Genomic DNA, 24,995 nt, shown 5'->3' with positions numbered 1-24,995 from the left:
TTGGATAACATTGATTTATCTAGACTTAAGCAATTTTCTCTGAAAATGTGTCAGCTTCATCTTGTGAAAATCCACATTGTACTTACGTCTACAAAGGGATTAGTTTGGCTGGTTTTTCTGATGTACACCTATTTTTAATTTGGATGGCTAAACTTGCAAAGGCTCTCAGAAGTTTGAATGCCAATTGAAAAACTGAGCCAGTCAGCAGTCATTAAATGAGTGCTATCAACCTATGAAAGAGAGTCCAAAGGAACATCCTTGGCTAGAATTGGAGGTGCTGGACACTGGTTTCAATTGGCAAGAGGATGGCCATGAGGAAGACTTCAGCATACATTTCAGCACAACTGCAAGTTAGTAAAGGTATTTGTGTTTGAAAGTGACCTATTTGTAGAGCTACAACAGTTAACGGTGGCAGCCTCAGAATCACAGGGCACCTTAGCTCTCACAAATTTAACATTGTTGATTCATTATGGAAAAGAGTGTTTGCTTTAGCAACAACTATACAAGAAATCTGTAAACTCAAGTTTAGTGTTCACACAAAACACAGCAGAACATCATTCTGGTTTGTAATCTTTATTATATTGAAATTGCAAAATGACAGTACCTATTCATATTCAATAAGTTTATCCCAATTTATAGATAATTCTTTTTTCTTAACCAAATAAGTAGAATTCAAATTTGTTGGAATCAAGTCATTAGGAATACACATTAGTAAACTGAAACAAATTTTAACAAATCCTGTATTCATTTCTAAAATACAGCAGGACAACAAACAGACAAGGCAGCTGATATCTAAACTATTATAATTTCTAACGATACACTGCCTCAAAAAGTTCAAAGAGGATGTTTCACAGGCTATGGATTTGGCAGTTTTAAATAAAAACCTTTATTTTCAAAAAGTGGAAATAGTTTAAGGTCCAATTGAACTCTGCCTCATAAATGACCAATAGAGAAAGCAAAATTACTTTCATTAAGTTAAAAATTCAATCTTAAGCAATAAAACAAACAAAATTCAGTAAAATATAGTTGGGAACCTAGAAATTACAATTGGCGCTTTTCACAACAAAACATTCAATGCATTTTAAGTAAGTTGACACGACCACTAAAATAGTAATGTTATACAAACTCATTAAACATTTATCTACTAATATCACCAACAGTAATGAAACACGTGTAATCTATTACTGTGCTGGTTTCTTTCCCACATCAAATTATGATGTTGACATTCTGATTGATATCAGTAGAGTTAAACATTTGAGATTTTGATCTTGGATAATCAAGGCTGAATAATTTGAATTTCTGAAGAACTAAACCCTGGACATTTCAACCAGTTGAGAAAACCTGAAGCTTTAAAGAGAAAATTTAGACTGTATCCAAAGCTAACTTTGAATGATAATCCCTGACAATTTCTATACTCAGTGCATTGTTACTCATAACATTAAGTCATGAAGCCCTGACACCTGGTTATGAGATGTTCAGTTAAGATCAAAAGGGACATTCAGATTTTAAAAATATATTGCATGCTTTAATACATAAAACATTAATCCAAAGCAACAATGTTTTTAGGTAGAAACATTTCTAGAAAAAGACGCAGAAATTGAAAAATAGAGACTTTTCATAGGTGTTGCCATTGTAGGTTCGAATTAATGGAAAAAGCAATACAATCTGCTGAGGCACTTTCTTAGTTGATGGTCCTTAGATTATTGCTTCAGTTTCTTCACTGGAATGAATGAAAAATAAGTTAGCACTTTTGCAATTATGAAGTAAACTATATTTTGAAGTGTAATTTAAAAACACTACAAAGTTCTGGATAACTTTAGATCCAGATTTTGGGATAAGTGGGATCTAGAATCTTGGCAGTGACATCTGATATTGAGTTCATTGAAATCTGTTAGCATTTCATGGGTTTTCTGCCAGCAGTAACTGCAATGTTAAATGTGCCCACTCATATTTCTGCTATGAGTAATGACAGGACCCACCACCATTCAGTGTGTTTTCGGTCATTAATACCTTGTCAATGCTGACTGTGATGTTTCTGGCATCTAGCATTTGTTAGGGAGCTTAATGGGGAAGGGGTGATTGGGGGAGTTGGGAAGGGAGGTACAAAATGAAAGGGTTATCTTCGTGCAAATCAACTGCAAACTTGAAATTATGGAAAGTCCCCCTCTCTCTGCATTACCTCAAGCTGTGGGCTGGCATCTATAAACATGCTATACATGTAACTCAACCTCATGGCTACACCACAATAACGCTAGCTGCTGCTCAAGTTCAGAAATCTAGAGCTCAAGCTGCTGAAATCTACAACACTTCCTGTGGAAATGGTTATCCAGGACATGGGAAGTGTCCTAGCATTCCCACATCACATATGATGCACACTCTCAATGTTTGAGGAGCAGCCTTACTATTACTTGATTTATTAACTGACCCATCCTCCGCAACACTTGGGACAGGTAGAACCTCAAAAAGTAGTGGCACTTGCTGTTAGCGTACCGAGGATCTACACACATCTTGGTGCAGCCGCACACAAAGGTGGCCATCAGGATGAGGGTGGTGCTGGAAACGTTTTTCCCTCCTTTTTCTAGAGATTTGTGCATCGCTTCCCTCCAGACACGATCCATCTTTGATCTCCAGATAAATTTGAAGATGGTCTGGGTCACTGCGGCTGCGCAGGATTTGGGGATAGGTCAGACCTGCGCCACGTACAATAACACGGACAGTACCTGGCACCGGATGACCAGGTTTTTTCCGGTGATAGAGAGGGAGCGTTGCTCCCACAAGCCCAATTTTTGTCTGGCTTTGGCGATGCACTCTTCCCAGTTTTTGGCGCATGCCCCTGCTGCTCCAAACCATATCCCCAGCACCTTAAGGTAGTCTGCCCCGATGGTGAAGGGGACAAAAGATCTGTCAGCCTAGTTCCCAAAGAACATGGCCTCGCTCTTGCCCCGGTTGACTTTGGCTCCCGAGCCCAGCTCGAACTGCTCACAGACTTGGAGGAGCCTGCGAACAGACATGGGGTCCGAGCAGAAGGCAGCCATGTCGTCCATGTACAAAGAGGCTTTGACCTGCATGCCTCCGCTGCTGGGGATTGTAACCCCTTTGATGCCTGGGTTGCTTCTGAGGGCCTCGGCAAAGGGTTCAATGTAACACACAAAAAGATGGAGGAGAGAGGGCAGCCCTGCCTGACTCCAGACTTGATCCGAAACCTATCGGATTCCCACCCATTGATTGAAACTGCGCTACTGATGTCTGTGTAGAGCAGTTGGATCCAATTGCGGATTCCCTCCCCAAAGCCCATTTTGGAGAGCACATCCATCATGTAGCTGTGCGATATTCTGTCAAACGCCTTCTCCTGGTCTAGGCTGATGAGGCAGGTATCCACCTGCCTGTCCTGCACGTAGGCGATCGTATCCCTGAGTAGCGCGAGGCTATCAGAGATCTTCCTGCACACTAATAACCTTGTTACTGTGGATAAATGTACTATTGGTAATAAGCCTTACTACTATTAGTAACTCTTACTGTTAAACCCCATCAACATTAGTGCACCTCAGCAGTAGTATTAAACCTCACTTAAGAATAAAAGATTTAACTAATTGGCTACTTATAACTAATAGTTAAAATTTTTAACCTTTTTTACACTCCCAGTTGTTTAGACTCCATTCCTAAGCAGCAATGCTCAGCAACCATTCGTAAGATTTTCCTGTTGATTTAAAAAAACTCAAGAAGCTTCTGCTTCTCTCTCCCAAAAGTAAATGCTCTAAGCTTCACTCCTTGCACTTTATTTATCCACTTCTGTCTGTGTTTGTCACCATGTCTGCCTCTCTCTCCCAATCTTAAGTGTTCCAGGTTTCGCTTCTTTTATTTATCCACTCTTGGCTGTTTTTCTCCCGCAGGTCCACCTCTCTCACAAAGGCAAGTGTTGGACCTTTCTTCGCCAACTCTGTGTTCTTGTTCCATTGTTTCATAATTTTAAACATTTTCATCATAGCATCGCGCAATCCAAGTTCTAATCAAACTGCTTTGGACTTTCTCTTAAGCCTCAAGATCCTTTGTAGAGTATGTAGCCCAATGCTGCACATATTATAATCACAGTTTTTCCTCTCCCTTTAGTGTAGGTATTACCCCTTAGGTTTTTTAAAGTTAGAATCTATTAGTTTCTTTTGAAGCAAGGTGCTGCCTTTGCATCCGAACCCCCAAATCCTTTTGCCTGTTCCAAACCTTAGTTTTATTAAAGTTTAAAAAGAGTGCATGATCTTTGATCCTTTAATTCCTTTTCCTGTTCTAGCTTTCTCCTCTCTTGAATAAGTTACAAATGATATCAGTTTGTGTTGGTGCTACCGTCTATTATTGACCTGAGATCAGGGACAGAAACATTAGAGAAGTTCCTTACTAAGACTAAGGGCAATGAAACCAATTTCGCCATTGCTGCTTAGCCTACTGAGCACAGATTAAGGATTGAACCTTCAACTATCCTGGTCTGCATGGCTCAGCTATTCACTATTTTAAATTAAGCTATCAAGGAGTGTTGGGGATGGAACTTTTAAGAACTAAAAGTAGAAAAGACTTGCATAGTACGTGATGCAGGTTTCTTACATGGTTCTGTACCGAGTGCCGCTTCTGGTAATGCAAAATCTTCGTCCAAAGTAGAAAACAGCTATGACACCCAAAGCCAACACAATACCACCTACAAAACTTCCAATATCAAAATGTGAAACGATAGGCAAGACAGCTGTAGTAATGTCAGTATCTGAGAAAGGAGAAAAGTAATGAAAGTAAAAATGAGGGTATATAACAAACTGAATGTGCAGCTTTGTGAACAAACTGATAATTATATCGCTAATCATAAAGCAAACAGAGCGACTCAGATCAATAAATCCAGCTTGTACAGAAAATTACAACTTCAAGATCTTGCTCTAGAGAATGCTGACACATTCTCAATGCAATAGAATGGTACTGTAATAGTTTTTAATCTCTGGTTTATTATTTAAAAGGGATGTGTACCCGTTGAATTATCCTAAATTTCTAATTATTATGCAAGGTAGATCATGGTCTAAAACTAGGCTGTGCACTGTCTGTTTCTAGCAATAACAACTCTGGTGTGGGAATGGTGGGGCATGGGGGAGAAAGCAGACACACATTCCCAACTAAAATTATACCACCTGTCATATTAGGAAAGGAAATGAAGGAAATGTTAAGCCTTTTGTAATAGAAATGGCCAAATTCATGAGGCTCACATTGCAAGACTGGTCTGCTGAGGCAGTGGGTGCAAGAAATGTGATCTTGAGCAGACCTCAACCAATCATAAAAGTTTTTGATATATATTTGCCTGAATGTGGAGCTGGCAGGAGCTGAACTGCTCCTCTTAATCCTACATTTGAAAGAAAACAGGCTCCCGCTGTTCCCCTTCCCCTCTAGCGCCAGGCTTTGATTTTTCTCCTTACCACCAATCCCTCCCCCTGCCACCCTGAGACAGAAATGGCATGATAGTCTCTCACTCATCTCATGTTGGCTCTTCTTGCATTGCTTGTGTGCGGCACCTCATTCACCATTCAACTTGTCCCACCACAATCAAGTGTCTAGCAAGTATCTACAATTATCACTGTCATCGAATTTAACCCAGTTACTCATGCTGAACACTTATCTGTGCAGCAGGATGAAATCACAAATTGAGATCTTCACTTTCATCTCCCCCTTCATCCTACAATTCCCAGCAATTTTCAGCTCAGTTAAAATCTGAGGAATAATTTCTGACAAACTGAGCAAAATTCAATGTTAAAAATGGCAGCAATAACTTAAATGTATATGATCATCCACTCTAATTAGACAACGAAAAACAGGTTAACCCGAAAATTTCCCATCCCCTATAAAGATACATACGTGTATTATTAGCAAAAGTTGCTGAGGTAGTAGTTATAATAGCATTCTCAGATTTGGTGATTGCTGATTCATTGGTTAAACGCACAGTTGTGGTGTTCTCAGTATTGGTGGTTGTTTGCATAATTGTTGCAGTGTTCTGAGATTGAATGGTTGCTTGAAGAGTTGTTGGATTAGAAGTAGCTGGGAACAGGGAGAGAAAAAAAATCAATGATCATAAATGGATTATACAGAAAGACATCCTTTCGACATTGTAGAAAATACACATCAATACAATATGTAAACCCAGAAATAGCTTAAGTACAAATACTGCAAAATAATTGTGCCCAGAGGAATTTAAAAGTAACCCAAAAGTAATTTTAAATAAAAGTCTTTAATGACATAGTTATGAGGATATGTTTACACCATATCCTTCTTAGGTTTGAATCTCGTTGACAAAAGATCTTTGGCCAACTATGAGTCTGATTTGTTACAACTGAGAAATTAATAGTGATTTGTTACCAATCTTCTTTTACTTTGCCAACTATTACTTGACAATTGGCGGTGGGGTTAAGGAAACAAACAGTGGGAGAGAGAGGAAGAAGGAAAAACAGAAGTCAGCAAAACTCTTGGTATTCTGAATTCTTTTTGAACAACTGAAGAATAGTAATGGCTGTAACACAAAACTATCAAGTTGCAGTTAGCTATGGTGAGTTGCTCAGTTATTGGGAACCCCATCATATATTTTCAATACTCTTTTGTTCCAAGTGTGGTTTGCATTTCCATTTGGCATATCATGAAGGAACAGTCAGCACAAAATGCTCTCAGAGGTAGATCTGGCCTCACCTATGGGGGCTGATAAAATAATGGCCATCGAGTGTGCTAAATTATGGCACAATAGAGGCAGCCAGCTGACACTGATTGCTTGCTGGCACCAAATAAAACATCCGTGATGCTTCAGAAATAGTAAACACACATACTTGGAGCATTAGTAAATTATACAAATAAAGTTACCTTGTGTTGCCATCACTGTTCTTTAGAAACCTTGGTTCCTACACTGCATGGAAGATAAGGTTTTTAATACTTTCAATGCCACAACTGGAATCAATGATGACAGCGCAAGGCTCAGGACAGCTCTTTCCATTTCAAATGGAATGGTGGTTTTAAATCAATCGAGGGACAATCTCTTCCACAAGAAAGTATCCACCAGCCAGGTAATGCCACTTACTCTGCCAGTAAGTGTCAGTGACTGCATCAACGGCCGATGGTCCTTTCAATGGCAAACAACAGAATGAATACTCCAAATGGCTTAGTGATAAATGTAGCATGTGCCATGATAATGAGCCATGTAGACCAGAATAAAGGTCTCAAGTCTGATTTCCAGTCACTGAGTTAATTGGTCTAAGGCAACATGGCTGTCGGGTCTCTGCAATCTGCTCAAAATGTTCCTGATCTAGAGACCCTTGACTTTTGCCCTGCTACCTTGTTCGAAAGTACAGCATGGAAAGGCAAGGTCAGGATGAAAGACCCTTTACAGGATGACATGCAACTGAACTCAGGCTGGGAAGGAAGACCTTTAAGCCTACCTGTCCATGTCCTGCTTTCCTGGTCTGCTACCAGAGGATACTTCGAAGTATTTGGCTGTTCCCCAATACTTCCAAGGACCTGGAGGCCCATTGGTAAATTCCACATAGCCTCCGATAACAAGCCTTAATAGCCTCTTAATTGAGTGAGTTGTCTACTCAACTGCTTTCAAGCATATAACCCTGCCCTGACGAAGGATCATCCAGACTCGAAACATTGGCTTTATTCTCTCTCCACTGAAGCTGTCAGACCTGCTAAGATTTTCCAGCATTTTCTATTTTTGTAACCCTGTCCCTTCTCTGGTCACTTGAGGGCTGTTTCACGCCTAGCCTAAATTTTTAGGTTGGCCAAAGGATTGAATCTCCATGGGGAAGTCTGAAAAATAAACTTGAGTTAAATCAGGAGCAGGAAGGTGCCTCTGTTGGAAGCCCCCTATGTAGTTGAGGCCCCACCATCTGAAAAATTTAGGCCATGGTGTTGGGAGTGACATATTAGCATGGATAAAGGTGTAGACAAAGAAAGAACAACGACAGCAAAGGTTTTAACAACAATATTGGCTTTAAAAGGGCTATTCCAGCTGAGAGCTAAGCATGCTGGGATTTTTGGTCAATTTATAATTAAAATCAGACGCAAGTTGCAAAGTTGCTCTGAGTCATGGCATGGTCTGAGAACTGTGATCTGCAGCTTGTGGTGTTGACCAAATATAGTAAGTTGTTTACCCTATGGTAGACTAGAGAGCATCAGTTTTATGGGTTCTACATGCAATCTGAACCAAGTATAATGGCGTCTGTTGGAGGGGTTTAGGATAACTTGGGACTATAAAGACTAATAGATTAAGATAACTAATTTGGAGTGAATATAATATAGAAAAAGTACAAAGTACCTGGACTTACAAAGTTACAGCTTGCATAGAAACACATATAACCACTGTTAGAGAATTTAAACATGTATTTTTTGAAAACATACTGTATTCTGTATTAAAGGCATGTACCTTGGCTAACGCCACTCTAGGGTATGATGGGATACAACTGAGCGAGAAGAACCACATTCCTTGAAAATAATACAGCTCCTGAGAACTATCTTATCAGTGTGGGCTTTAGAAAGTACAAGCTTCCTAGATAGTACAATGGATAGAATAATTCAATTTTCCTGATAAGAGGTTGCTAAGGAGACACTGGGAAAGAACTTTCGAACTCTACGGACCTATGTATTGGGGTTGCCAGGCGACAGTGGGGAAAGAACTTTTGGACTCTACGAATTTGCATATTCTCATACTGCCAGGTAAAATGTTATTGGCCAAGGCAAATGATTCATGCTAAAATGATTGCTCACTCCGGCTAGGATGAGCAAAAGAGGTGGGCAAATGATTTTTGAAAAATGTATAATTGTACTACTGACAACAATGCAATTTAGAATAATTTGGGCTATCCCAAATCATTCTCCTATGCACATTGACCAGGCCTGGACAATAAAGTACGTTTTCAAGCAGAATTACTGCCTCTGAGTTCTTTGTATTTGCTGAGCTTTAATTATTAAAGGGAAATCTCTCACATGAAAGCCAGCATAATACATAGGTCTATGAAAAGCTCCAACAGCATCATTTACAAGTAATTTCATTGGTTTTTCGAGCCATGTGATCGGTTTTCGGTTACACAGTTGGCTGGATGCCAGAAAATCTTCTGGAAGCATGTGAAAGAATTTGTAGATTAAGGACATGAGTAGCCTTGTCTCCAGAGATAAGTCTATAGAGATCCACCACCACAAGAAGTGTGCCCTGAAGGAACTTCTTCAGAGAGGGCCACGAGGATAGATTCTACATCGGAATAGTCCTGGCCAGTTCTTTCCTAAAACCGGGTAGTATCTATTTTCAGTTAAATAATTACATTTAACGTTCAGTTAAGAGTTAAAGTTCAATAAAATAGTTAAAAGAGTTGCAATTGTTTAAGTTTGAGTTGGTACCTAAAATGTTAAATAAAGGGAGATTATTGAATGAATTAAGAGTGGGCTCCTGTTCTCGTTTGTTTCATTAACCTGGAATGCTTGGAGGGTATTTAAATCAGTAGTTGAGTAATAAAGGATTGGTTATCTAACGTGAGGCAGAGAGTATGGATAAATGTGCTCTTTGCAGGTTGGCAATTGGTGCAGCGTCACAGGGATCAGTGCTGGAGCATTAATCTTTTACAACCTAATGCATGGAAGCTAAATTTTTTGATGGCACCAAGATTGTCAAGAGAAGTTAGGGGGTCTGTAAAGGGATATAGATTGGTTAACTGAGGAGGCAAAAAATTGGCAGATGGAGTATATTGTGGGAAAATGGAAAAATAGAAAAGCAATATTTCAATGGAGAGAGATTGCAGGACTCTGTAGTACGAGGGATCTGGGTGTCCTAGTACATGAATTATAAAAAGTTAGTAGTAGGTACAGCAAATGTTTAGGATGGTAAATGGAATGCTAGCATTTGCTGCAAAAAGAATGGAATAAAGAAGTGGGGAACTTTTACTGAGGTTGTAGGGGATTTGGTGATACCATGTTTGGGTATTATGTACAGCTTTGGTCTCCTTATTTGAAAAAGGATATATTGGGTTGGATGCAGTTTAAAGAAGGCTCATGCGACTCATTCCTGGGATGAAGGGTCTATCCAATGAAGAAAGGTTGAATAAGTTGGGCCTATACCCATTGGAGTTCAGAAAAATGAGGGGTGATCTTATTGAAACATACAAGATCCCGAGGGGGCTTGACAAGGTGGATACCAGGATGATGTTTCATCTTGTGGGGGGATGCTGGAACTAGGGGGCACAGTTTATGATTATGAGGTCCATCTTTTAAGGAGAATTGTTTTGCTCTCAGAGGGTCATTAGTCTGTGGAATTTTGGCATTCAAGTTTCTTCACAATCTCTCAGGTACCCAGCCACACCAACAAAACACTACCGCTTTATAGGTTGTATTAAGGTGTCACCAACCTGAGGATTACTTCGGATGTCTGGCTTCTCTAGGTCTGCATCTTGCAGCTCTGTCTTTAAATGGGAGTCTCTATCTGCTCCTATTTTTAACTTCAGTGAACAACTTGTTCTTTGTCCCTTTGACTTCAGTCTTCCCGGACTCTTCTTTTCATTCCCTGATTTCTGGAACCTTCTGGAACTTGCTTTCTGCCCCTTACCCTATCGTCCTGTCTATCCTGGTAGCTTCTATCAAAAGCATCCTGCTTCTGGGTGACCTGGTTCCAGACTGAAAACAACTGCTTTTGCTTTTCAATGCGAGTTTCTGGTAAGCACCAGCTTAGTTTGTGTGAAGCTATAATTCTTTTATATCATGAACTCTTAATGATAATGCCAGTAAAGTTCAAAGTGAAACTAAACTATAGATATGCAGGCACTTTTTGTTTTAACGAAGCCAACTGAAGTTTTATTCCTTTCTTAACACACACATATTAAGCTTAAACTTACGTCTTATTCCTTATAACTACAATACAAATATAAATGATTTTAAACTATCTGTTTCCTAACATCTGTTGTCGAGAAATTGCAAGAGTCTACCAATTACTGACTTTCATCCATCAGAAAGAAAAGTAAGATTGCAGTTGTTTACTACAAAACAAAATCAATTTTATCCTCAGGAGCTACAGCAAAAATCCATAAGTGGGTAAAATGGGAATCATTTTACGTGCACATGTTCATCATAAAGTTAGCCTTTTTGCTTACCATTTGTTACTTGGCTTAAATTTGTACTTGTATCTAGAATGTAAAAAGAAACAAGGTATGCATAAATCATTTAAATTTAAGACAATTCAGGATAGTATGATATAGTAATACAATATACAGCACTGAGGTGTTGATACACCAATTTAGTCACGCCTCCCACTTTTGTTGAATTACCTCTGCAGTGGGCACAATTGTCCGTGGACACTCAACAACATGCCCTAACAAAATGCCAGCCATCTAAATTGCAGTTTGTATATAATCTCTGACGAAATGTGAACTCCCAGGCTGGATAGTTGCCCCATTGGAAATAGTCAGAGGATGGTCCACGCAATTTTAATTGCCTTCCCTCATTTACACGTGGCCAGAAAGTTGGCAAGAAAGCAGCTGAAAGCTCACAAAGTCTAGAGGCTGCCAAGTATATCCAATGTAAGCACAAGGAAAGGATTTGTGAATTTATGAGGGGGAATTTTTGAAGAAAAAAGTCTAGATCGGCGATATCTCCATATTCCTGGTAAAGCCAAAAGAATGGTCCTCTTCCTCCTTTCAACCCCAACAGGGGTGTTTTAATTTAACCTTCCAAGGCTCCTTTGTTGTTTTGGACAGGTTGTTACCATTAGGGAACCTTTGCAGACAAATCCCTTCCCATTAAAATGCCATTAAGATCCTACTGGTGTAACAGGACTCCAACTTGCACACATATATTATATATATATAACACTTCAGATTTAAGATTACATCATAGGAACAGATTAATTGCCCCTCTGTCCAAATTCACCAAGCTTGGGGCAAGTAGAGTGGGTGAAAATGCAAGAAAATAATATACACTACAAATCTGTTGAAACCTGCCCATCAACAATGCACAACTTTCTATATTAATTTGCTTATAATTCTATGAAGCTTCAAATCAAATTCATATTTATTAATTCAGAATCAGTTTGCTATAGCCACATAATTTCTTTGATTTTGGATGCAATGATGGGTTTTATATTCCCTTAAGTAACACTTCCTTATAGAATGCCCCTATAGTAAGATGCAACCCTCTAACTACAGTATGCTATAATCATATTAATTTACTTTAAAATCTATTTATCATAGAATTACAGAATTCCTACAGTGCAGAAGGAGGCCATCGACAACAATCACACCTAGGCCTGTAAGCCCACTTATTTACCCTGCTAATTCCCTGACACTAAGGGGCAATTTAGCATGGTCAATCAACCTAACCCACACATCTTTGGAGTGTGGTAGGAAACTGGAGCACCTAGAGGAACCCCAAGCAGACACATGGAGAATGTGCAAACTCCACACAGAAAGACACTCGAGCCCGGGTCCTGGACGCTGTGAGGCAGCAGTACTATCCACTGTGCCACCGTGCTGCCCCAAATACAATGTCTTCTTAGATTTCTTGTCAATACAATGCTTGTTATATTTCCTGCATCTTGAGACAATTCACTTTCAAAGAAATCCTAGACTTCGGTGCATAATAAAATGATTATTTTGGTGTTACTGAAGTTATAAAAAGGTAAAAAATGAATAGCTTTTCTCAAATAATTTCTGCTTCAGTCAAACCATTGACTTATCTAATGCACATATTTTAATATCTGGAAAATAATAAAGTAAAATAATAAAATGATCATTTATAGATTGTAATCTTTTATCATACCATCAAAATCATAGGTTAATAAATTAATTGTGCAAAAGTACTATAGCTTTACATCACAAACACCATTAAATTCACAGCATAAACCAATCTAAATATAAAGTTTTAGAAGAGAACTGCAAACTTACAGATAATACATTTTATTTATTCATAACACTTCTATTGAAAACACGTGTGAATATTTCAAGCCAAATCATCAACATACTAGTTGAAGTAAACTTTCTAAACTTGATGCCCTGCACTTCATGCCATTAAAAAGTAACACACACTTTGTAATAGATGGAGTTGATACTGCGATTGTACATATCAGAGATTACTGCCAGTTTTAGCAACTTTGAGAGCATTCATACGTAACTTCAGCATCATTAAGAGGTTTCCACTGCATCCTAATCCAGGGACAGAATTCAGCTCCAACAGGGATATAACACAGCAGAATAGTTTAAAACCAAACTGCTGTCAAACCCCTTGTTTAAAAAATAGCTCAGAAGTCCCTTGGTGATATGTACAGAGCTTAGATCTCTAGCATCTGAATGCTAGCTGAATTTAATTGTTAGAGGATCAGTTGTAGGCCAAAATGAATAAGGCAGCATCCCAGTGCATTTTAATCATAGATTTTATGTTAATACTTCACATTGATACAAATAGTGTGGTATGACTGTCATATCAAACGTAAAACAACTTGCATCACTACAACAGTCCTCACAAAGAAATGTGTGCTTGGGGAAGAAAGCTGATTTTAAGAGAAAAGGAGGACTGTGGCTGGAGCACAGAAGTTTGTGCTGGTGGTTGGCTGGGACAGAGGTAAAATTAGGGAACAGCCCTCTTACAATGAAGCCCTTTTATACTTGGTATATACAATGCTATAGGATCCTATTATATATATATCTGCTCTCTATACATAAACAAGATCAGTATATGGAGACAAACATCCAGGTATTGGAAAGGAGGCAAAAAGGCCAATTAAATTGGTAGCTGGTTTAGATACCTAAATTACAAGGAATATTGTTTGTATTCAATTTGGAAATCCAGGAGTAAATTGTCAATTTAAAAACTTAAGTTTTTCTATAAAAGTAAATGTCAACATGTTTATATAGATACAGATGATACAACGTAGAAGAACAGTCTTTAAAACATTTAGAAGAGATGGATTTAACCACTTTAAGCAAAGGTATTGTGTGTATGAAATAGGAGTGGACTGCCAATGCAGGCATTGGAAAAGAGAGAGAGAATATTGTTTAAGAGCTTAAAAGAGTAAAAAAAGGATTATGCCACATAATGCTGGATATTTCCCAGACATCAGAACTAACTAGATGGACTGCAATTTTTTTCTCTCTCTCTGGTCCTGTACATCCCAGTATCTTGCTTTCAAAAATAAACTTTTTCTTTGAAAAAGGAATAATAAAATTACATTCAATTGCATTTTAGGACATGGTTTAATTAATTAAAATCACAATACAAAAGGTCTCATTTTGTTATTGGCAAGGTTCTATGATTAACGTCATAAACAACAACATTATGAAAGTTCTAGAACAGAATGAAGAAGCCACAAAAAAATAAAAGAAACAGTTATTCCAGTAAATTTTCCAATATTTCTTATTCTGCAGTTGCTCCAGAAATTAGATTATAGTGTTAATGCAGATGCGAAAGGTTTTTACATGCTTTCATGACATTAAGTTTTCTTAATGTCGCTCTCTACTTGATTTTGTGTCTCTGTATGCCCTGTTTGAGAGCAGATATCCACTCCATCTGACGAAGGAGCAGCGCTCCGAAAGCTAATGGCATTTGCTACCAAATAAACCTGTTGGACTTTAACCTGGTATTGTTAAACTCTTACTGTGTTTACCCCAGTCCAACGCCGGCATCTCCACATCTGTTTACACTTCCCACTGCCTCGGAAAAGCAGCCAACATAAATAAGGACCCCACGCACCCTGGACATACTCTCCTCCACCTTCTTCTGTCAGGAAAAAGACACAAAAATCTGAGGACACATGCCAACCCACTCAAAAACAGCTTTGTCTCTGCTGCCGTCAGACTTTTGAATGGACCTACCTCACATTAAGTTAATCATTCCCTACACCCTAGCTATGACTGTAACACTACATTTTGCACTCTCTCCTTTCCTTCTCTATGTATGGTATGCTTTGTCTGTATAGCACGCAAGAAATAATACTTTTCACTGTATGCTAATACATGTGACAATAATAAATCAAATCAAATTTATCCACCTGTCTGCTACCTTAAGTGATCGGTGTACATGCATTGCAAGGTCCCTCTGATCCTCGGCGTTTCCCAGGGTCCTGCCATTCGTCAGCATGTATTCCTTTGCCTTGTTTGTTCTGCCCAAGTACATCACCTCATGCTTATCCAGATTGAATTCCATTTGTCACTGATCAACCCATCTGACTAGCCTGTCTATATTTACCTGTAACTTTAAACTATCCTCCTCAATATTTACCACCGACCAATTTTTGTATCATCCGCGAACTTACCGATCAACCGTTCTACATTCATGTCTAAATCATTTATATGAACTACAAACAGCAAGGGCTCCAACACTGATCTCTGCAGGACCCCACTGGACACAGTCTTCCAGTCAGAAAAACATCCCTCAACCATCACCCTCTGCTTCCTGCCACTCAACCAATTTAGGATCCAATTTGCGAAATTTCCTTGGATCCCATGGGCTGTCCTACGTTGGACCTTATCAAAAACAATGCTCCAAGAGAGTTGACAAAACAAGAAAAAACAAAGAAAATACTTCAGAAGATACCACAGGAAAGGGCATGAAATCTCAGCAATGAATCAGCAAATTCTCACCTGAATGCCTAGCATTGCACGCAGCCAATGCTCTGGTCCCCATTTATCCCACCCTTGGATGAGAAGCGAGAAAAAACAATTTGGCCACCTGCACATGTTGCCTGTGCACCAACCCCAAAATTGCACAGGCAATGTAAAATTTGATTCAATTAGGTTGTTAACGGGCGTAACTACGAGTTTAATTGTCACAAGTGCATTTTCAACTTCTGTGCATGCCCACCTGCTGAAGACAATGTTGCACCCGAGCGTGATGCCATCATGACACCCGCCTGATGTCATCTTGCATGATATCAGGTTGGGTGCACACCTGCTCGAACAATGTAAAATTCTGGCCCACACCAAAGGCGTGTATGTTATTACAACCTCTCAAAACTGTCAGTCATTTCCTGAACAGCCGCGTTGACAGGCTGAGCTGGGTACGCCCACATTTTGTGGATCTTGGCCAATCATTCATAATGGCCAAGCTATCAAAACGACTGCAAGATTTTGAAATTTAAACAATAGTTGTCCTCTCCATTTCAAAGCAGATTTGCTCAGTCAATGAAGAGGATTTGATGCTTATTTGTTTTTTGCTTTCAAAAGCAGTGGACATTTTTTTCATAGTCAGAGCTGTCTGCACCTTTAAATTCCAGCACCAAACATGACAAGGAGTGTTTACCAACCCATTTTCTATATTATTGAATGCGCTAAGGCATTTACACGAGTGAAAAAGTACTCTCATGCATTTGAATACTGACCATCACTAGGTCAAAGGCATCATTAACCGATCTTTGCAAGATGTAGCCCTATGATGAATCACTTCAATATAAACATGCAAGTTATAATGCAGCATCTAATTGCGACATATGAAGGTGTCAAAATATTTTACACTTGCTTTTCAGAAATTTCTAGATTCATTAGCAAACTTCCCCAGTGGTCACATACTCTCCAAGGAGTTGCTTATTTTGGGGCTTTCAAAACACACACCAGCACTTGAAAAGTATGTGTGGGATGAAATGCAATTTTCCTGTGGTTCTCACAATAGGACCCTTAGCTCAGAAGAGGCGCATGCAAATTTTGCATCAAGACCGTTGCAACTCACAAAAAGGTGACTATAACGGCATGGGGCCAGAAAAGCAGAGGAAAACAGCAAGTTCATCATGTTGTGACCTAATTTTCACATGCACTGACACACAAAGATCCAATCCCTTACACATCAGTGGATGTACCTACACGTTTTCCAGTGGCCACCTCATAAAAGGCATTTGGGATTAGCAATAAATGTTGGCCTTGTCATTATGTCCACATTCCATGAAGGAAAACCTAATTGCATTAAATTTAATCTGCTATTTCACCAGTATATATCCCACTGAAACCTTGTACAATATTTCTTCACTGTTTTCAGAATTCATTTCAGGATTTTGAATCATCTGCAAACTTTGAAAATATGCCATTTATACCCAATCTAGGTAAACAATATATTAAAGTAGTGGAGGACACAGTATATATTGCCCTCCTGTCTGTAAAACAACCATTTATCACTAATCTTGGCTTTTTGTCCCTTGGTCAATTTCATATAAAACATAAAAACTGACCTCAAAAGCTTCTATAGATATGTGAAGACAAATATAGGTCCCTTACAGTTAGAATCAGATGAATTCATAATAGGCAACTGAGAGATGGCAGACCAGCTGAACAAATACTTTGGATCTGTCTTCACTAAGGAGGATACAAAAATCTTCCAGAAATACTAGGGGACAGCACGTATATTAGAGTGTCTAGCATGAAGGAGGAACTGAAGGAAATCCTTATTAGTCAGGAAATTGCATTGGGGAAATTGCTGGAATTAAAACTCGATAAGTCCCCAGAGCCTGATGCTCTGCATCCCAGAGTATTTAAGAATGTGTCCCTAGAAATAGTGGATGCATTGGTGACTATTTTCCAGCATTCTACTGACTCTGGAAGAGTTCTAATAGATTCGATAGGTAGCTAATGTAACCCCACTTTTTAAAAAAGGATGGAGAGAAAACGGGGAATTATAGACCGGTTCGCCTGAGATCAATGGTGGGGAAAATACTGGAGTGAATTAGAACATAGAAAGCCACAGCACAAACAGGCCCTTCGGCCCACAAGTTGCGCTGATCATATCCCTACCTCTAGGCCTATCTATAGCCCTCAATCCCATTAAATCCCATGTACTCATCCAGAAGTCTCTTAAAAGACCCCAACGAGTTTGCCTCCACCACCACCAACGTCAGCCGATTCCACTCACCCACCACCCTCTGAGTGAAAAACTTACCCCTGACATCTCCTCTGTACCTACCCCCCAGCACCTTAAACCTGTGTCCTCTCGTAGCAACCATTTCAGCCCTTGGAAATAGCCTCTGAGAGTCTATCCTATCCAGACCTCTCAACATCTTGTAAACCTCTATCAGGTCACCTCTCATCCTTCGTCTCTCCAGGGAGAAGAGACCAAGCTCCCTCAACCTATCCTCATAAGGCATGCCCCCCAATCCAGGCAACATCCTTGTAAATCTCCTCTGCACCCTTTCAATGGCTTCAACATCTTTCCTGTAATGAGGTGACCAGAACTGCGCGCAGTACTCCAAGTGGGGTCTAACCAGGGTCCTATAAAGCTGCAGCATTATCTCCCGACTCCTAAACTCAATCCCTCGATTAATGAAGGCTAGTACGCCGTACGCCTTCTTGACCGCATCCTCCACCTGCGAGGCCGATTTAAGAGTCCTATGGACCCGGACCCCAAGGTCCTTCTGATCCTCTACACTGCTAAGAATGGTACCCTTCATATTATACTGCTGCTTCATCCCATTGGATCTGCCAAAATGGATCACTACACACTTATCCGGGTTGAAGTCCATCTGCCACTTCTCCGCCCAGTCTTGCATTCTATCTATGTCTCGCTGCAACTTCTGACATCCCTCCAAACTATCCACAACACCACCTACCTTGGTGTCGTCAGCAAACTTACCAACCCATCCCCAGTCTTATTAAGGATGCAATAACTGAGCATTTCAAAAGCAGTGACAGGATTGGTCCAAGTCAGTATGGATTTACTGAAGGGAAATCGTGCATGACAAATCTTCTGGAATTTTTTGAGGATGTGACCAGTAGAGTGGACAAGGGTGAACCGTGGATGTTGTGTATCTAGACTTTCAAAAGACTTTTGACAAGATCCTACACAAGGGATTAGTGAGCAAAATTAAAGCTCATGGTATTGGGGGTAATGTATTGACGTGGATAGAGAACTAATTGGCAGACAGGAAGCAGAGAGTGGGAATAAATGGGTCATTTTCAGAGAGGCAGGCAGTGACTAGTGGGGTATCACAGGGTTCAGTGCTGGGACCCCAGCTATTCACCGTATATATTAATGTTTTGGACAAAGGAATTGAATGCAATATCTCCAAATTTGCAGATGGCACTAAGATGGGTGGCAGTGTGTGCTGTGAGGAGGATGCCAAGAGGCTGCAGGGTTACTTGGACAGGCTGGTTGAGTGGGCAATGTGAGGTTATGTAGCAAAAACAGGAAGGAAGATTATTGTCTGAATGGTGGCAGTTTAGGAAAAAGGGAAGTGCAACGTGACCTGGGTGTCATGGTGGAACAGTTGCTGAAGGTTGGCATGCAGATACAGCGGGCGGTGAGGAAAGCTAATGACATGCTGGCCTTCGTAGCAAGAGGATTTGAGTATAGGAGTAAGGATGCCTTGCTGCAGTTATACAGGGCCTTGATGAGGCCACACCTGGAGTATTGTGTACAGTTTTGGTCTCCTAGTCTGAAGAAGGACATTCATGCTATTGAGGGAGTCCAGCAAAGGTTCACCAGACTGATCCCCGGAATGGCAGGGCTGACAGTATAAAAAGACTGGATCGATTGGGCTTGTACTCACTGGAATTTAGCAGAATGAAAGGAGATATCATAGAAACATATAAAATCCTGATGGGACTGGACAGGCTAGATGCAGGAAAAATGTTCCCGATGTTGGGGAAGTCCAGAACTAGTTTAAGAATAAGGGGCAAGCCATTCAGGACTGAGATGAAGAAGAACTTCTTCACTCAGAGTTGTGAACCTGTGGAATTCTCCATCACAGAAAGCTGTTGGGGTCAGTTATTAGATATGTTCAAGAGGCAGCTGGACGTGGCCTTTGTGGCCATAGGGATCAAGGGATATAGAGAGAAAGTGGGAGTGGGATACTGAAAGTGCATGATCAGCCATGATCATATTGAATGGTGGTGCAGGCCAAAAGGGCCGAATGGCCTACTTCTGCAGCTATTTTCTGTTTCTATGTCAATATCTACACTGCCACTGCCCCTCTAATCCTATGGGTTTCAACTGTCGATAAGTCTATCACTTTGAACTTTATCAAATATCTTTTAAAAGTTCAATTGCACAACATCAATCCTCTCCATTTCTTCTAAGAACGCAATCATATTTGTCAGACACTGTCTATCTCTACATATCTGTGCTGATTTTCATTAATTAACTCATGGTTTTTCGAATGAGGTGAGAATGGGATGTTGCTAATAATGACCACTTGTCATTGTTCACTTGTTGGATGAACCTCAAAGAGGTACAGCATCAGTAAAGGCTTTACAAAAAGGTACCTTACTTTGTAGGATGTTTCATAAACTCTTTTTGCTTTCAATAAGTCACAGACAACTGTCATGAGATCACTTGCATCTTGATATAAATACCAGGTCTTATTTGACAAACAAAAAAAAGATGGTGCCCCTCTAAACCTACAAATTATCAGAAGTATGATTTTGCCTCCAGAAAAATATTAAAATAATTCAGTATTGCAATGACACCGCTTGGTGAAATACCCGATAGGTTTTTCTCAAACTCAGGGCTTGTGTTGGGTCACATGCATTCAAAAGCATTCTGGGATATTTTTCTACAGTAAAAGCACTGTATAAGCTTGTGTCAGCTCTTTGAAAGAGTTATCTAATTGATCCTACCAGCTCTTTCCCCACAAAGCCGACAAATGTTTGCCCTTAGAAGTCTTTAGCTAATTCCTTTTAAAAGTTATAATTCAATCTGCTTCAATCAGCAGTTCAGGCAATGCATGCTAAATCATAACTCTGCAAAAAATATTTCCTCATTCACCTCTGGTTCTTATACCAATTCACCTTAAATCTATATCATCTGACTGCAGATCCTTCAGCCACTGAAAATAGTTTACACTTCTTACTCTATCAAGACCCTTCATCCTTAACATTTGCTGTTCTTAGGAGGACAGCCCCAGTTTCTCTATTCTCACCATGTAACTGAAATCTTTCAGATCTGGTACCATTCTAGCAAATCTTTCTGCACCCTCTTGAAGATTTTGATGCCCATTCTAAAGTGTGGTGGTGAGAATTGGCCACAATACAGCAGCTGGGCTTAACCAATGATTTTTAAAGATAGTATAACTTCCTTACTTGTGTACCCTGTGCCTCTATTTAAAAAGCCAAGGATCCCAACAGTCTTCTCAACTTGTCCAGCCACCTTTAAAAACATGCATTCATTTCTAATTTAAACAGGCTCCAATCCAAATGATAGTTATATTTTTGTATCATTGTCTTCAGCTGCTTAAATTTAGCAGGATTGTCATTTCATAAATTCTATACTCAGCATTACTTTTCCATTGTGCATTTAGGATTTAGAGATGTTTGCAAACCACCACCGATTACCAAATTCATACATGAAATGAACAACATTAAAAAAAATAAAAACCTGGTAGACAAATGGAGAAGACAAACTTTAGAAGAGTGAGTCACTAAGATTTCATGGGCCACAAAGCTGAGTGACCATGGGGTAATTTAAATTAAATTCATTTACAGGATGTTGGTATCACTGGCTAGGCCAACATTTATTGGCCATCCCTAATTGCCCTTGAGAAGGCAGTGGTAAGATGCCTTCTTGAACCACTGCAGCCCTGTGGTGTAGTTACACTCAATGTTGTTAGGGAGCTCCAGGATTTTGATCTAGCGACAGTGAAGGACCAACAATATATTTCCAAGGAATTTTGAGTGACTTGGAGGGGAACTTGCAGGTGGTGGTGTTCCCACATATCTGCTGCCCTTGTCCTTCTAAACGGTAGTGGCTACGGGTTTGGAAGGTGCTCCCTAAGGAGCCGTGGTGAGTTCCTATAGTGCATCTTGTAGATGGTACACACTGCTAGCAATGTTCATCAGTGGTGGAGGGAGTGAACGTTTGTGGAAGTGGTGCAACGAAGCCAACTGCTTTGTTCTGGATGGTGCTGAGCTTCTCGAGTGTGGTTGGAGCTGCACTTATCCAGGCAAGTGGAGGGTATTCCATCACACTCCTGACTTGTGCCTGGTGGATAGGCGTTGGGGAGTCAGGAGGTGAGTTACTTGCCACAGGATTCCTAGCTTCTGACCTGCTCTTATAGCCACAGTATTGATATAGTTCAATTTCTGGTCAATGTTAACCCCAGAATGCTGATAGTGGAGAATTCAGCAATGGTAATACATTGAATGTCAAGGGGTGAGGGCTAGATTCTCTCTTGTTGGAGATGGTCATTGTCTGGCATTTGTGTGGCACAAATGTTACTTGGCATTTGTCAACGCAAGCCTGGATATTGTCCCGAGAATAAATTAATGCTACTCCATAGTATCCAAGTAGTACTGTTTACTCAACCACAAAAAACAGATCAAAATAATCCTTTGATACAATATTGTAGTATAAATACATCAAACCAACAAACATACTTGCTTTTCATAATTTGCCAGGTTTGGATTTCTGACTCAGTGATCTACTGTTGTTGACACTGCAATCTTACTAGCTAGGCAACCAAACAATTTTAGTTCTATTTTGTGTCTGAGTGTATGAATCTAGTACACAAGTAGGTTTTTTGCTTTATGAGTGCTTACTGGTAAGACTGGTTTAACTTTATGAATGTATATTTGTACAAAGCAAATTTCATTTTTATAGTTAACATAAATAGCATTGTGTAAAATTACATAACACAATTACAAGCATCTATAATCATGTCCATTTATAGCCCTAATAACCATGGAACCAGAAATGAAAATTATAACAGTTCTAAAATTTTATGTGCTGTTCATACCAAAAATATGACAATCAAAACATGTTATTTTCTACATTGAATAAATCTATACCTAATAATTTACCAGTTCCACGATTGTGGTATAACGTAAAGAGAAAAGGGAACTTACATTAAATAATATATTCAGCTCCTGACCTTAGAGAGACATTTAATAGAATGGTACCAGGGATGGGGGGCTTTAGTTATATCAAAAGACTAAAGAAGTTGGATTCCAAAGAATCATTAAAAAGTGGTCATTTAATAGAGGTGTTCAAAATTAAGGTATTTTGATAGAAACTGCTCTGTTTTCCTCAGAGGACACAGATATAAAATAATTGTCAAAAGGCCTGTGGAAAATGAGATTTTTTAAAACTCAGCAAATTGTTACGGTCTGGAATGCACTGCCCGAAAGACTGGAAAGCGGACTCAATAATAACTTTCAAAGTGGAACTAGATCTTTACTTAAAAAGGAAAAACCATGCAGGCCGTGGAGAAAAAAGTTAAGTGGAACTAACAGGTTTTTTTCTTCAGAGAGCCTTAGCATAGTCACGTGATCATGTTAGATTAAGGCAAAATACTGCGGATGCTGGAATCTGAAACAAAAACTGAAAATGCTGGAAAATCTTAGCTGATCTGACAGCATCTGCGGAGAGAGAATAGAGGAGCAACATTTCGACTCAGGGCTCTGATGAAGGGTCAACCTGACTCGAAACGTTGGCTCTATTCTCTCTCCACAGATGCTGTCAGACCTGCTGAGATTTCCCAGCATTTTCTGTTTTTGTGACGTTGTCATATTAGTTTGGATTCAGAATGTCTACTACATTTGCTGAACCATAAGACACACTTTTTTCCTGGGGGGGGGGAGAAACTAAAGTTAGCCATAGACCTTATGGGTCGAATGTTACATTCAAATATTTCCTTTAAAATCCGGATGTATTTTATAATCTGGTGCATCTTGGTAGTCAACAATTACAGTTAAAATAAATTCCAAATAATTTGGGAAGCAGTTCTGGCATAAATAGCATTTTGTGTAGGCTGAAACATGAATAACATTCGTGAGTTCATTTACACAAAATCAAGTTTGTCAAAGGAATAAAGTGAATGATCTTTTTGAATGTCGCCTTAGTTGTGCACTGGTTTGTGATCTTAACAGTCTTGGTAGGAAATGGCACCATCCTGAAACACTAATTTGAAAATATTGGATGCATAAATGAGCAGTGGTATCAAATGTGCGTTTAATTAAAATCTTTCATGCTACAAATAATATATTTATTAGCACAATGAGCTGAGCTGGGTAAATGGGCCCTTTGCCTGTCTGTGTGTAAACTGACAAAGCAATGCTGGAAAGGTTAAAGATAACAACACCATGTCAACACCACCATGGCCTTTCCTCCCTCACTTGTCACACAGACAGCAATCCTCCAATATTGATGTCTTGTCAGCACCGCTATCACAATGTCCTGCCAAATCCCCAAATAAAACAAACTTTCCATTGGAGTTCAAGTTTCCGCTGCCCTGTAATGGAGATCCTCGTTCCTCTTGGGGGACGTTATAAATCTAACGGCATCAGAACAAACACCAAAAAGGCACTCACTCACTCACCAGAGGCGGAGGACGAAGCAGTCAAAGCGGTTAGAGCCAGCAGCACCGCCGCGCCAACAGAAAACGGCGCTGACTTCATACCGTGGCCTCAACTGCCCCTCACACAAGCTGGACAGTGAGGCGCGCCCCCGACAATCCGCGCGCTCCCGATAGCCCGCGCGCGCTTCCGATCCTCCCCCACCGCGCGAGCTCCCTCCTCTCTCTGTGGCGCGCGCCTGCTGCCTGCCCCCTGCTGGAGGGGGGCTGCGGCCAAAGCAGTGCCACCCCTGAGCACAGCACCAGCTAGTCCTCACAGGCAAACCTCACCACGCAGTGTCTGCCTCTGGTTAGCCAATTCGTGGCAAGAGCATAGGGGCTGGGAGAAACGTTTTGTTGCAATAGGCTGAATTTTATAGCCACTTCACATGTGTTATTGGGGGAGTGGAGGTGGGAGTGGGAGGGGGAGGAGAGTGCTCATAACATGCAGCACATGGCATACCCTCCATTTTTCCACCCACCCCCTGACCGTTCTCTCATTTTGCAGCGTGTGGTGCATGAGTTGGGTGGCCCACTCGCCGTTGGGCCTGTTGAGGCCCATAACTGGCAATTTAATGACTCCTTAAGTGCCTCATTTCACCCCACCCTCCCCCATTTCATCCACGGCAGGGGGAGCCCAGGGCAAGCAAGCAGCCCAGCAGGTTTTACTGGGAGACCTGTCAGTGGGCACTAATGGTGGGGACCTCCTTTGGGGTGTGTG

At 40.2% G+C, this 24,995-nt stretch overlaps 1 protein-coding gene across 1 annotated transcript; it reads right to left on the bottom strand.

Annotated features, from left to right (window-relative positions):
• Positions 1-532: 532 nt before the first annotated feature.
• tmem123 (transmembrane protein 123) lies at positions 533-24,577 on the bottom strand. Its single transcript, XM_078221749.1, has 5 exons — positions 24,260-24,577; positions 11,133-11,165; positions 5,875-6,054; positions 4,591-4,744; positions 533-1,720 (listed from the first exon to the last, which is right to left on the bottom strand). The coding sequence occupies exons 1-5, from the start codon at positions 24,336-24,338 to the stop codon at positions 1,696-1,698; spliced, it is 471 nt and encodes a 156-aa protein (XP_078077875.1). The 5' UTR covers positions 24,339-24,577; the 3' UTR covers positions 533-1,695.
• Positions 24,578-24,995: the final 418 nt, after the last annotated feature.

Source organism: Mustelus asterias, chromosome 10, assembly GCF_964213995.1.
Source record: "Mustelus asterias chromosome 10, sMusAst1.hap1.1, whole genome shotgun sequence".
Classification (NCBI taxonomy): Eukaryota; Metazoa; Chordata; class Chondrichthyes; order Carcharhiniformes; family Triakidae; genus Mustelus; species Mustelus asterias.
Note: the sequence above shows the minus strand (reverse complement) of the source record. Positions and strands in the feature narration are given on the sequence as shown.

Coding starts and splice junctions, on each gene's coding strand:
- tmem123 (XM_078221749.1), bottom strand. CDS start 24,338: ATGAAGTCAGCGCCGTTTTCTGTTGGCGCGGCGGTGCTGCTGGCTCTA. Junction 4,745..5,874: donor AACTTTTGCTAATAATACAC/GTATGTATCTTT, acceptor CTCCTTTCTCAG/ATACTGACATTACTACAGCT. Junction 1,721..4,590: donor GGCACTCGGTACAGAACCAT/GTAAGAAACCTG, acceptor CATTCATTCCAG/TGAAGAAACTGAAGCAATAA.